This window comes from Panicum virgatum, chromosome 3K, assembly GCF_016808335.1.
Source record: "Panicum virgatum strain AP13 chromosome 3K, P.virgatum_v5, whole genome shotgun sequence".
Taxonomy (NCBI): Eukaryota; Viridiplantae; Streptophyta; class Magnoliopsida; order Poales; family Poaceae; genus Panicum; species Panicum virgatum.
In genome coordinates, this window is record NC_053138.1 from 25,219,967 (window position 1) to 25,234,180 (window position 14,214).

At 45.5% G+C, this 14,214-nt stretch overlaps 1 protein-coding gene and 2 long non-coding RNA genes across 16 annotated transcripts; 2 read left to right on the forward strand and 1 right to left on the reverse strand.

The window, feature by feature from the left end:
- Positions 1-1,533: 1,533 nt before the first annotated feature.
- LOC120701349 lies at positions 1,534-2,741 on the forward strand. Its single transcript, XR_005686055.1, has 3 exons — positions 1,534-1,644; positions 1,813-1,888; positions 2,370-2,741. It is a non-coding gene; the product is annotated as an uncharacterized LOC120701349 (long non-coding RNA).
- Positions 2,742-3,856: 1,115 nt separating this feature from the next.
- Positions 3,857-5,300, reverse strand: LOC120701350 (peroxidase 2-like). Its single transcript, XM_039985444.1, has 4 exons — positions 4,993-5,300; positions 4,698-4,892; positions 4,440-4,602; positions 3,857-4,344 (listed from the first exon to the last, which is right to left on the reverse strand). Exons 1-4 carry the CDS (start codon positions 5,251-5,253, stop codon positions 3,995-3,997), a joined length of 969 nt encoding a protein of 322 aa, XP_039841378.1. The 5' UTR covers positions 5,254-5,300; the 3' UTR covers positions 3,857-3,994.
- Positions 5,301-8,443: 3,143 nt separating this feature from the next.
- LOC120698615 lies at positions 8,444-13,313 on the forward strand. 14 transcript variants are annotated; one of them, XR_005684948.1, is made up of 8 exons: positions 8,444-8,902; positions 9,406-9,457; positions 9,678-9,841; positions 9,935-10,319; positions 10,425-10,490; positions 10,596-10,737; positions 11,383-11,475; positions 11,571-12,207. It is a non-coding gene; the product is annotated as an uncharacterized LOC120698615 (long non-coding RNA). The 14 variants fall into 14 exon arrangements; XR_005684938.1 differs by having other exon boundaries at positions 9,406-9,841; XR_005684944.1 differs by lacking the exon at positions 9,406-9,457 and having other exon boundaries at positions 8,445-8,902; positions 11,571-12,206.
- Positions 13,314-14,214: the final 901 nt, after the last annotated feature.

The window sequence follows — 14,214 nt, forward strand, 5'->3', positions numbered from 1 at the left end:
GCGCCTTCGCCCTCCCTCCCTCCCACGCCGCCAGCCCGCCCCTCCTCCAACTCCTCCTCGACGGCGGAGAGCTACGCAGCGCGGCAGCGGCGGGCCGGATCCGCCCCATCCCCTGCGCAGATCCACCCCTCCTTGCTCCTCCCTCCTCCCTCCTTGCGTCTGGTGGCGCCTCCTCCTTCGAGCTCCGCGGGGGAGGGCGCTCCACCCGAGGGCAGAGGGTTGCAGCGCGCGGCGGAGCAAGGGCCCCTCTTCCCTCGATTCAGGGCGGTGGCCACCGCCTCGACCCCTCCGCCGCCACCTCCTTCCCCAAATCCGGCGAGCGGGCGGGCCTCCTCCTCCCTGTTCGCGCCTCGAGCTCGCCGGCGGCAGGCGGGCTCGCGTGGCCCGCGGGCGGAGGTCCGACCAATCCAGGCCCCGCGGCGGAGGCCCGACCAATCCGACTCCCCGTTGGGCCCCACTGGAAGGCGAGTGAAGGCAGTGCGGCAAAACCACAGCTTATGTCGCGCGTCTCTCCGGGTGGGGGGCACGTGGCATACTGTGGACATCCGGTGCCTCTCAGCGCCCTTCTCCAGGGCCGATAGTATATAGAGTATTTCACCGGAGCTTTTCAAAAAAAAATCTAATTCACCGGGCGAGGAAGCGAACGACAGCCCAAAGCGGGGGAAAAAAGGAACAGCCGCGGGCCCCATGGTGCCCGCCCGACAGTGAGATTGCGCACGAGCTCCCAGGAGCACGCACGCTTTGACTCCCGTCATCAAGGTCAAGCTGCTTCTTCTGCTCGCTCGCAGTCGCAGTGGAGCACATTCACATTCCACATGAATCGAATACTGTAACTGTAGTATTGTATGATGATCATTTTTTGGTTCTCTCTTCCTGATTACAGGACCAACCCCAAGAAAAACTAAACGATAACGAGTACGAAAACGACAACGCCCAGTAATATAACCACGAGATCACCGGCATCATCAGCTAGCTCGCGACGCCATTGCAGCTCGACATTGCAGAATCCAGCACCCTTGCAGCAGGAGCTCGATCGAGGGGGCGCATCACTGTTTGGCAGTCGGCACGCTATTTACAACCGGAAGAGCTTCTTGCACGCCTTCAAGATGCCGGCCCGCTTCTTCTTCGTCGTCGTCGTCGGCGTCGCCGTCCTCCGCTCGGCGTCCTCCTTCCCCGCCGAAGTGTCAGCAGCAGCAGCAGCAGCAGCGTCTTCGTCTCGCTGCTCCGCCTGCTTCTTGCTCTCCGCCTCCTCGTCGCGCGCGCCGTTCGTCCCTCGCCGTGCTCCTCGACGAACCGTGTCGATCGCCCGCTGTCGCTCATGCCCCCGTCGGCATGTCGGTGGATCCTCCAGTACCCGTTCCCGCGCGCCGCAGCCGGGCCCGCCGGTGGGTTAGCGGCCGCACGGAGAAGGCCCCGCCTCAGCGCCAACGGGCAGGCCGCATCCGGCTCCGGCTCCTCCGACTCGCGTGCCGGCACCTCGCGGAACGGTGGGAGCCGTGGATGAAGGGTCCTGGCCAGCGTCACCGCGCGATGGCCAGGCACCTCCCACGCCCTTGGTCTCCTTGGTGTTGGTCAGCTCCATCGACGGCCTCCCCGCCTCGCCCCCTGCCCGTTCGCCGCCGCCGGAGGGGACGACGACGCGAGGTTGCTGTAGCCGTCCATGTCCCCCCACCTCTCTCTCTCTCTCTCTCTCTCTCTCTCTCTCTCTCTCTCTCTCTCTCTCTCTCTCAGCCCGCTTTCCTTTTTGCTCGGATCTGGTTGTGGAGGCCTCCCTGGTATGTGGCTAAATTTGGAGCAGTTCGCGGCTTGTAGGTTTCACAAATGGAGCCGGTGGCGATCGATGCTCAAGTGCTCGGCATGCAGGACACGGCCATGGACAACCGAGTAGGTGAGCCCTGTGGAAGCATCCAAGATTTGGCCAGAAATGTTTATTCCGCTCGTGCCCCTCTGATGATGCCGATGCAATGCTCGCGATTTTGCACTTATATATATACAAGTACACCTCCCTAGTGATGGATTTGTTGCGTAACTTTTGCTAAGTACTATGGTTAAATCTTAAATTAGTTTAGAGCTCGTCTTATTTTAATTTTGTTACGGTTCATCGGGTCGGTTAAAAATGGCGGCAGTGAGAAGTGGACGGTGGAGGGGGTTTAATTGCGGGTGGATTCTACGAGAGCATTGAGCTCTGCCCTAGTCAGTTTATAATGTTTGGGTCGCAGAGATGTCTGTTGGAAGATGGAGCAGAGAGCATTGCTCTATTTTAACTGCCACCGTACGGTGCTCGTCAATCCCTGGCTATTTTGTAGCTGCTCATCACATGGTGCTAGAGGTTTTCAATAATTTTCTGATCATAGTGTCTTTGACTCCAGGCAGCGGTGCAGTCAGTGCTCACATGAGAGGTGGGGGGTGACATGTACTACTCATGTCAGGGAGGGAGCAGAGCAGATGCAATGAACAAGGGCATGTGGGATCACTTGAGGGTCATTGTTCAAAAGGGGAAGGAAAAACTTGAAGGTGAATTATGTACCCGCCTATGAATAGGTAAATTTTGAGTCCAACAGCATACGGCTGAATTCAAACAATGGTCCATACAACGATAATTGAGCTTGCACCTAGATCATTGTATGGCACTAGCTATGGGAGCCCAGGCGTAATGTAGATCAGGCACAAAGATGAGCCATGAAGGCGCGGCGTGAGGCTTCGCTGACGGTTCAACACAGTAATGTGATCGGTTGGCAAAGGCTAGCACGATTTTGGGGTAGGGTGGTAATTTAACATAAAAAGCATTTAACACTACCAATGTAGTATGCCAACATATAAGTATAGAATTTATCAAATACTATATATGTACACCATGTGATCAAATCAGAAAGGTCTTACAAACGGAAATTAAAATTCAAATGAAAATTCAATACTGACCTAAATCCTAAAACTGAACTCAAACCCAGACCTATCTGAAATTCTGTGCGAATCTAAATCCAAGTAATCCGACAACGATCTAAAATCCTAAAAGCAACTCGCAAAAAAAAATCGTAAAAGCAAATGAAACTAAACCTAAATCAATTCTTCCATAGCTAGCAGTCATGGTCGTGCCGGTCAGAAAATGTACACTCGGCCCAAATTGGCCCACGGACAGAATTGGTTGCTTTAATACTGAATGTTTGTGAAAACTGGGCTTGAAGAATATTGCTTTATGTTTTGCAGTATGTTTTTTTTTACAAATATTGCATAGTTATTGCGAGATTGTGGCCTTCAGGTTTTCCATAGTTGATCTTCATTAGGTCTTTCAAAAACAATGCGTGGCTCTCGAGATGTTATTGGCAGAATATCTTTAAGAAATACTGGCATATAGCACTCATCTTTTTTAGTCCATGTCGAATGCTTATTTTTCCTTTCGAACTAGGAAGGCTAAAAATTAGAGAAATGGCACAAAAGAATGTGAAGGAGAAACGTTAACAAAAACCACACAGAGCATTCTGGCTTCATTGTCAAGTGGTGGATTGTAAAAACTGAGAAGTGAAGAACATAGAGGATCAGCCTTCAAGGGGTATTATTAAAACCCTCACGGCATTTGTTGATCACGTGCTGAAAGCCAGCAATTCAAACATGTGTCAAACGTGTGGGAGCTAGCGTATAGCCTTCTGAATATTCACATATTTACGTGCTGGATTCTATTATATAACTCAATAACCCTTCCGCCACAACTAGCTTAGCTAGGCATGGAACCCAACACGGGCAATGCGGAAGAGACCAATGCAGTCGAGAAAAGAGGTTACACTTACACATTACATTTGTCAAAAGAAATGTTAAAAAAAAGATATATATAGAAATCTGTAAATGCACATTCCGATGGTGTAAAACATTTTTTTCACACACTTGCTTTCCGGAAAGGGAAAATGGTAACATCTTTTACATTTTGAAAGAATGACATAACAATTAGTAACACAAGCCAGACCAAATTGCTTGTACGAGATCAAGTCATCATCAGTAGCCTTTATTTGCTATTGACCCTCCGGCAGTTCTTCCTGATCTGTCCATCCCTCCCTGTCAGCGGGCTGATGCTGCCCATCTTGATCATGGACGCCACAAAGTTCCGGAAGAAATCCTTCTGGCTGCTCGCGAACCGGCGGACGATGGGCGCGGTGGTCGCCGGCGCAGCAGCGTCCGACAGCATGACCTGGTCGGACGGCAGCTGAGCCTGGCCGCGCAAGAGGTTGCCGTAGTACTTGTTGTCGAACACGTTGGGTGTGACCTGGTCCAGGTTCTCCAGGGTGCCATCAGGCTGCCCCGCCGTGCAGTTCTCCCGCGTGAACTGGCACTGAACTTTGCCGAATGTGTGCGCTCCTGAACGAATCGAAGTAGTAGAAATTTGTTGTTCAAGTCAGTGTGTCAGATGTTGCAGAAATGTGTTTCGATCAGTCGGTATGTGTTTAAGTTACCTTGGAGGGCGACGAGGTCGGTGTCGTCGAGGTTGACGTTTCTGAACTTCTGCTGGAGAACGTCCAGGGAGTCGAAGGGGCTCGGGAGGTTGTTGGCGCTCTCGACGTTGGTCGTGGTGCCGTCCCGCCGGCCGAGCAGCACTCTCCAGCGTGGTCCTCCGGACTGCGTCCGGTTTCGTTCATGATTCCATCACCAGATCAGCTCGGGCGACAAAGACAGAGTGCGTGCAAGAAAATGATTCTCGTTCGGACGCTTACGATTTCGACGGAGATCTCGGCGGCGAGGGCAAGGATGTCGGCGCAGGAGACGACGCCGGGGCACGCGTGCTCGAGCGCGGCCTTGATGTCGTCCACCACGGGAAAGCCGCGCGCCGAGTTGTTGTTGGCGGGCACGGTCTTCTCGGTGCGGATCGCGGGGAGGTCGTCGTCCAGCAGAAGCGAGCCGTCGCAACCCTGAAACATTTGGCGCTCGTTGCATGTCAGGTCGATGATGCAACAATGCGGTTATCAATTGGGATTGATCAACCACGCGCAGAGGAACTGGGGTGCTCACGTTGACGAAGCAGTCGTGGAAGTGGAGGCGGATGAGGCTGGCTGGGATGCGGGGGTCGGAGACGCGCGCGCCCTGGATGACGCGGCGGGCGACGTCGTGCGCGCCGGGGCACGACGCGTCGTAGAACACGGGGCTCAGCGCCGGAGGGTGGCCGCGTGCGGCTCCAGCTCCGGCGGCCAAAGCTAGCAGGAGCGCGCAGCGCGCCGCGAGCAGCCACCCTGCTGGAGAAGAGACGCGAGAGGAGGAGGAAGCGGCGGCCATCGAGCTGCTGCTGTACCCGCTGCTTGGTGCTATCGAGATTGCAGAGAGAGAGATGGACGTGAGTCGTGAGGGGACTGGTTGGGTGCCGCGTATCTATTTATACCCTGCCCCGAAGAAGGATGATCGAGCTCGCGGACTTTTCTTTTGGCACGGGCCCGGGGTTGTGGGTGCGTGAATTGTTTGACCGGAGCACGCCGATTTGATTGGTTTTTGTGTAGCGGAGCGCTGGGCCACCGCTGGGGATGGCGGCTGCTGCTGCAGCATGCATGCACCTTCCAGTTCGGTACGCCCGCACGGGTCGCTGCTAAAATATTGTTCCCTCATTGCGCATGGCGCGCGGTGGCGGCCGGCGCGAGGGGAAGCCGACAAGGCGGTCACGTCGAGTCGTTGATCGATGACTTGCGCGTACGTTCGTTGCAAGCTTGCGGCAGGAAGCATGCCTGGACTGGACTGGAAGCATGCCTTCAGGAAGCGTGCGCCGTCTCTCTGCACAAGAGTTGCGAAAAGGCGCTGTAGGGTCCCGTGAAGCTGCCGGCGACGCCTTTTTTTCATTTTTATATTAAAAAAACAAAATTTCAAAAATATATGTTGAATAGTGAAATTTTCAAAATTAGGTGCATATCGCCCATCCAGTTGGCGACAGGACCTAAATATAAAAAAATTTATATTTAAGTCCTGGCGCCCATGGCGCATTAAACAGTGAACTTGTAAAATCGATATAAAATCGTAGAAAAATAAAAAAAATACAAACTCAACTGTTATGGATTCTATGAAATAAGATATACAACTTTTGTTACATAAAGTTTTTCATTTGATCAATGTATCTTGCTCTATTTTAAATACCAATTTAATACACTTTTATTTAAATATCAAGATCCATCCTTTGGATGCATGTCATCTTTGGCCAGAGTGTTGCATGTGGTGAGTATAGGCTTGTGTAAATTGGTAGGCCCAAAAAAACACTTCTAGAATAAGTTTTTTAAATTAGATCTTGCAATATATCTAGTTTAAATGAGTTATTTATCCATACTGCTATACTGAGTTTTAGGAGCCATAACTTTTACAGTAGCCTTATTTTATTTCCTAAGATCTATAGAAAAAGTTTGGTAAATTTTAGATAAGCACAACTGGACCAAATGAATTATGACTAAGGTAAATGCACTAAATCAAGAAAAATAGTTCTTGTACGTAGAAAAATCTGAAATAATTCATTTGGTCTAGTTGTGCTTATCTTAAATTTACCAAACTTTTTTTTATAGCTCTTAGAAAATAAAATAATGGTACTGTAAAAATTATGGATTCTAAAACTCAGCATAGTAGCATGGATAAATAACCCATTTAAACTAGACATATTGCAAGATCTAATTTAAAAACTTATTCTAGAAATGTTTTCTCGGCCTACCAATTTTGTACAAGCCTATGCTCACCATATGCAACACTCTGACCAAAGATGACATGCATCCAAAGGATGGATCTTGAGATTTAAATAAAAGTGCATTAAACTGGTATTTTAAATAGAGAAAGATACATTGATTAAATAAAAAAATTATGTAACAAAAGTTGTAGATATTGTTTCATAGAATACATAACAGTTGAGTTTGTATTTTTTTGATTTTTCTACGATTTTATATCGATTTTACAAGTTCACTGTTTAATGCGCCCTGAGCGCCAGGACCTAAATGTAAATTTTTTTTATATTTAGATCCTGTCGCCAATTGGATGGGCGACATGCACCCTATCGTCCATTAGGGGGTTTTCCTATTCGGCATATATTTTTGAAATTTTATTTTTTTTAATATAAAAATGAAAAAAAGCCCACGGAAGGGGTCCGGTCCAAAATTAATTGTTGGCCCACGTACACTAGACTACTGGCACGACGCAGTGTAGATCTGATAGGCGCTTCAAGATCTGTGCAAAGGATGAGATTATTCGATGAAAAAACATCCATACCTACCAAACTGATTATCCAAATCAAACTCCGATTTCATCATTAAATTTTTTATGATGAGAACTTTCAAACAAGACCGCAGTTTAGAATATTTTAATAATTTTTTTAGAACATTTTTTTAAGATGAGGAATAATTTTATTGTAAACGTGGAATAATTTATTGTAAAGATGGAACAATTGTTCCGCCTTCACAAAACATTTGTTTTATCTTATAATAAAGAAAACGTTCTAGCTATAAAATCTCCAAATACATTCAAATATTTTTTTTCATTTTATTCTAAGGTGGGACAATTGTTCCACCTTAACAAAACATTTTTTCCATCTTAAAAATGTTCTAGATACAAATCGCCAAATACTTTTAAATATTATTTTGTTTCACAGATTTTGTCTTCGATGGTGCAGTCAAAATATAGTTTGATCACTTATCTTACGATCATTTTTATTTTTTATCTGCATGTACTTCCCAACATGTGGGCTCGGCTCACCGGCTATATGTACTTTGTTCGCTGCATCCAGCCCAACAATATTTTTCTCTCACACCAAACCAGCACTAGCCAGCATCCAGCAGCCAGCCAGCAGTATTTTTCTCTCACAATAAATCAGCACCAGCCACCAATCACAGCACGACGAACAGTCGCTTGGAAAATAAAAGGGGGCAAGTTATGCACTCCCTGGAAAACCATTGCTTTTGTGATGTCTAATCGCACCTGGCATTGAAGCACAGAGGAGGGGGGGGGGGTTGGTTAAATATAGAGTTGGGTTATAAGATTGGTAATCCACTGAAGATGATTTGAGATAAGGATCTTATTAAGTCCAACATATCCTTTTACAATTATCTAATATGGTTGGTGGCTTATTTACTTCCCTTTCCTCAACGGATATGACGTGTCTCCAAGAAGTTGGGTCTAAAGCAATAAAAATTAGGCACATAAATCCATCCATTTCGTTAGGTTAGTTTGAAAATTATGTTTCATGTTATATCTATACTATAAGGATCTATGACAATTGAAACATTCCTCATCAAATTTAGCTCTCATACTCACCTCACAAACCACCTTTTTGAGACCCACATGTAAGCCCAAAAATTTAACGAAGCAACATGGCAACAGATTTCGTCGCCGCCGCCAGTTCAATTGCGATGGCGCGCCCTCCCCCGTCGTTTTTTTTCACCGCGTTCTGTACCCACGCCACGGTTTTTTTTCATGCGGGTTTTCTACGGAAACGCTCGTCACGCCGGGTTTTTTTCACGCGGATCCCGGAGCCGCCCTCGTCACGCTGCCCCTCCCCCACGCACCATGCTCATCCCTTCCTCATCCACATCGAGCCGCCATCCCAACGCTCGCTTCTCCTCCCCGTCCGCCGTCTGTGCGTCTGGCCGTCATCGCCACCTCCCTAGCCCTTGCCCCCCCCTCTCCGTCTGCTTCCTCCTCTCCGACTCCTCCACCGCGAAGCCGGGTTTGAGCCGCTGGCAGATCGTGCACCCCTTCGCCCTTCCCACCTCTCCATCTGCCGCCTCCTCTCCGCCTCCTCCTCTGCCGCGCCGTCGGGGCGCGACCCGCATGCAGATCGTCGGGCTTCGCGATGCTGGGGTGCGAGCAACCGCGCAACTCTCCGCCGCGGCCCCCTACCGCCCTCCTCCTCCTCCGAGAGCCTACCTGCGCCACTCATCCTCCGCAGCTTCCGGTGATTCACGTGTTCCAGGTATGCGAATTGAAGTTCGATACAATTCATGTGTAGCTACGTGAACTGGTGCATACCAGAACACACAAGTAGTTAAGTTGCAGCAAAGGTATATGCATTCAATGGACAAGCTGGTATTTGTTTCAAACCATCTTATTGAGTTTGTTTCTAGCATCTTTGTTTGGTCGGTGCTTCGGTGAAGTTTTTGACATAGATTAGAGAAAAAGAAAGATAGGAGCGACTAGATTAGAGAAAAAGAGAGCCATACAGGTGGTTGATCAGCTAGCATTGCTTCTGAGAATTAGCTAGGGAATCATGTGAGATTCCTGGGTCCTGTTTTTCCAGCAACCCCTATGTAATTCGATCTTTCGATGTCGCTTCTTGCTAGAATTAGCTAGGGAATCATTTTTACATCTTGCTAGAATTAATACCCTGTTCTTAGCTTTATCTTTCTCAAATATGGAGATATCCTTCACAAATGACAAACCAATCATTCATTAATCGTCTGGGTCTTACTTTTGCAGAGATGCCTCAATTGTGTGGTGGCCAGCTATGTGCTCAACACAAGGCACCTAAGTACAATGATCTGTTTTGACTGAATGAGTTTTCTTCTCTTAAGTTATTATTTGTGGTACATGAGTTCTGGAATAATTTTTCTTCCTAAGTAGTAAATTATGCATACAGCAATCAAAATCTACAAATTCTTTTGCCTTTTCTGATTGCAGTAGTTAACTAGTTATAGGTCAGTTTTGGTTCTCATGTTCCTCGAATCCTAATATCTGCATTTCTCTTTTAGATCATGTGCTGGAAATGGATATAATCATTGGCTTACTGAATATGAGAAGGATGAAGTTGTTTACTGAATACCGAGTAATGCAAGAGATTTGTTGTGATTGTATACTTCACTATTTTGAGAATTCTAGATAAAGATCCTGCAGAATATAGATGCTGGTTTCCCTGGTAATGACATTGTCTTTGTTGCATCATACTTCGATTCAAACCACAATCATCCCACTTTATCAATTTGTTTAAGACTGTTAAGACTATAAGCAGGTAATGCTCTTCTGGCCTTCAGGCAGTTGCAGATGCTGCTACCGCTATTAAAACAAGGCTCTATGATATCGGTAAGAGTTCATTCTGTCTGATTTTAAGTGATTTTATTTTGGATTTGTTGGTGAATTGAGTTTTATTCTCTCGATTCAAAGTATTGTTGCTGGCCTGCAATCCATGACAGTGAACCAAGATTGTCTTGATGGAATCCATGATAGATATTGTAAGCCTACAGCAAGGCGCCATTTTTAGATGCATGTGCAAACACCTTTGTGTTTAGGTTGACCTATTTTCTCAAGCACGTAATTGCCTTTTCCCAATAGGCCTCACATCTGAGAACGTTGCACACTGATTCGGCATAGCATGACTGTAACAAGATCAGGCTGCTGTAAGTTGCCTTATTCCGCTTTCATGGTCGCTTGTGTGTGCATGAGTGAAAGTTGTTGTCACACTGTATGCTTCTTTTCTTATTCTTTTATCTGCTGATGCATAGATTGAGTCTCGAAGAAAGGCTGCTGCCGGTAAATTCAAAGAAGAAATTGTGCTTGCTCACACAAAGGTAATGCGGCTTAGTTTATCTTCTGAAATAGTTATGTTAAATGTTGAAGAATCGGATCCAATCTAAAGTTGAAATATTTTGTTTCTTTTTGTTATGATGACATAGTCATCACCTTATGAAGATTGTGGATCCAAAAATTTATGAGGAAAAGGAAATCATTGTCTCAGAATATGATAGAATCTGATCTGGTACTTCACTGGCAGTCCTTTCACCTCAAACCATCATTTTTGAAGGATGGCAGCAGCTTGTAAGTAAAAGTGAAATATAATTGTGTGCCAATGTTTATTAGTTGTATTCGGGATGTACTTGGGAAGCCTCATATTGAATTGTTTATGGAATTATGGTCCTGGCAGTTCAGTTGTTTAAATATGCCCTTGTTATATAAATATATCTTTGATATAAACAAAAAATATTTTCTATTATATTTCCTCTCTCTATATAAATAATTTATTAAGTTTTTTTAAACACGTGCGTGTCGCACGTGCGATCTCCACTATCATCTTGTGCCGTTGGTTGGCAATTAGCTTATTTAAGATTCCCCTCTATCAATTTGTCATTCGTGATAGTCAAAGCTAAGTTGCTGATCTCTAAGATCCTCAGGTTCTCCTTGTTGGTGTACTACTTTTTCAATGCACATCTGCTAGAGAAATCTTTGGTTCAGATAAGTTTTTGGGTTTTGCCATCTACATTGGTTCAATAAAATATTATTGTTTACTAGGTATATTTGCTGTCATTAATGTGTCAGGAAGATATACATTGTTAAAGCTTAAGTGGACGAAAAATAGTTGTGGCCTGGGACCATGGATTGTGTTTTGTGGTTATTGAATAATTTTTTATCACCTTACTAAATTATATGTTGCTCATGATGATTTGATTGTTGCGGGGGCTGCAGGGCGCACAAGCTGTTCTACTACCTCAAGGGACTACGGCGAGGACCACAACAAGGCTTGCGGACGTACATGGTTTAGGAGAATCTATTGCATAGGTAGATATTCTAAACACCAGAACACATTGCCATGACATTTCATGAATTTCTTTGGGTATCGTAGTTCTAAAATTGCCGTTCTCATTGGGCACAAGGCACTATCCAGTGTGTAGCGAGCAGAACCTGGTGCACTTTATTGGGCCCTCAGCGGACGCACAGGTTGTAAGGGTGCTGCATCAGATGCTGGCCGACAAGGTACACAAGAGATTTTCAGTTTTACTCACAAGTGATTGTTGTTTGTTTTGTTTGTAGAATTAGTCATGCCTATCACGTGCTTTCAGAGGGATGGTTCATGTTACTTGGCGTACATGATTAGAGCACCAAAATTAGGACGATTGTGCTTCAGTTTTAGTTAACTTGGAGCGTCTGTTAAAGTGGTTTTATAGGAACAGTCCAATAATCTGTTTTTAATATGGTCAAAATCCTTTCTTAATTTGCCTCTCTATTTTTTAACTCTGATATATTTTTAAAATCAGATAAAGAAGTGCACCTTTTCTATACTATAAAAGATGAAACTTTCTGCTACCAGCCAGGGAATCATCATCTCCTTCCTCTTCCTTCTCATGATGGGGTTTAGTTCAGGAGGCTCGGGGTACGGAAGCCGCACCATGCCATGGTGAGTACGGATGAGTGGTAGCGTGGGGGGAGGATTTGTGTGGGTTGGGGATTGATTTCTGGCGGTGCGATTCCTGATTTCTTTTGCCGGTCTCCTTTAAAATTTCTATTGGTATTTGGTGGCTTATTGCAGCGTGATGCAGCTTCAGATGGTTAGCGTCGCCTCCGTGCTAGAGGCTATGGGCTAAGGTGTGGGGTCCTAGACATTATATGTAATAACCATATCATTTTTTTCTCGTTGAATTCGAATGGTTGATTCTCTAGACAGTATGTACTTGTGTTTCTGGAGATTACACTCTGTGGAAAATATTTCTGAAGCTAAACATGTAACTGCATTATGTGATGTTGTCTCAAAAAAATTACATTCTGTTATGTTACTATCTGTTAGCACTATTATCAACCAAAGTTGATAGTTCTATTGAAATGAGAAGGGTGCATGTGCAAGTCGGTAGCAAACGCATGGGCATTAACATTAACATTTGCACTTCTACCTCGACTTGTACACGCCATCCTCGCCACCAGCACCTTGTCCTGGTCAGTAGCACCTGTGGTCCTGGGCGTCATTATCCTTGCCACTGGCTGTATCGAAGCGCGCCGGTTCCCCAAACTCTGAACCCTCATCTCTCAACCCCATAGTGTAGGTCGGATTGCTTGTTTGGTTTAATTCGGGTGTGTGTAGTGCACCCAAAAGACGATCCGCGGAGTCATGTCTTCTTTCTTTCTCCCTCGCCTGGGGAATTTTCTGGTCTTGTTTCGTTGTTTGTGCTTCATGTTGGGTATTGATGAATTTTGATGCGACCACGACGTGCGACCAAGACGCCGGACGCGACCACGGCGATGCCGCTGGCCCCAATGGATCAACGTCTTCCGCTTGGAGTTCATGAAAGGTCGTAGGAGTTCATAAAGACGGTGAGTGCCACAACATTCTGTTTGCAAATTTCTAATCAAAAAATGTACTTGTGAACTCTTCCGCAGATGATGAACTAAGAAACATAAGGCGACACAAAGATAGAGATCGCTATGCAAAGATGCCATTAGATAAGAAGGCAGAACTTGATGCAAGGAAAGGGAAAACTATCATCGAAGGAAGGTGTAGAAGCAATCAGGACATTCATTTGTTTGTTCAAATTTACATGTATGGTCAAATTGACGTGCATGTACATGGTTTGTTAAAACACACTACACCCCAATTGAATGTGGGACTAGAAATTGTTCTCAAATTATTTACTGGTGTGCAGATTGGGGAAAATGATTCTCATGACCGGCTTCATTCCATTATTCGTATACAACGAACATTCGCACCGGCAGCAAAACTCCTTTGGCCAACACAAATATTGCAGAAATGGATATTTCTAACTGGTTATATGCGTGTACAAGTGGTATTCCATGCAATCTTTTTATGTAATCCTAGAGGCTTGGTTTTTATGGTAACGACTGAAGAAACTGGTATGGTCTCTACTGTATTCAGGAGAAAAATAGGGAAAATAAGAAAATAATGCCTACGTGCATGGATTTGATTGGTTCCAAATACTCATGTAAACTCCCTTTGGTTATTCCATCGCGCAACAAATGAAGCTTTTTAGCAGTAGTTCGATGCAATCCAATCATTTTTAAATAATTTACGCTGGCTTGGGTGCTAGATTGAAAATATGGGTAGTTTTATGATTTTATCCTTCCTCTGCTTGGCCTCCACTCTTACCTGATCAAATTGTGATATAAGTTTTTATTATTCAATTGATTCTTATTTATTTGTGTTAATAACTAATTTTTCATAACTCTAAGCGGTGGCATCAATTCGTTTGTTAGTTTAGATTAGATTCGATTGGATTGCTATAAAATTAATAAATATTTTTAAATTTTTAGTATGTGTTCGATTCAATTCAATTATTTTTAATAATTGTTTTTCAAAACACGTGCCGCACCCTACTAGTCCTCTTTTTAAACTTCCAACCAAGTCACGCGATTCTGCCCGTTGCGGTTGCGGGCGGGTCGGCACGGGTGCCGTGGTGCCCTGTTTGAAATTTGAATGCAGACGAGCCCGACCGAAAACGCAGGGGCTCCAAACGCTAAGGCTTTCTCCAACCATTCCCCCCATACAACTCCCCTCAAACATACTATTTACTA

Excerpts from the sequence above, each read along its gene's own strand:
- LOC120701350 (XM_039985444.1), bottom strand. The coding sequence starts at position 5,253 with ATGGCCGCCGCTTCCTCCTCCTCTCGCGTCTCTTCTCCAGCAGGGTGG. Across the intron at positions 4,893-4,992 it reads TCCACGACTGCTTCGTCAAC|GGTTGCGACGGCTCGCTTCT; the intron begins GTGAGCACCCCA and ends CAAATGTTTCAG. Across the intron at positions 4,345-4,439 it reads CGACCTCGTCGCCCTCCAAG|GAGCGCACACATTCGGCAAA; the intron begins GTAACTTAAACA and ends CGATTCGTTCAG.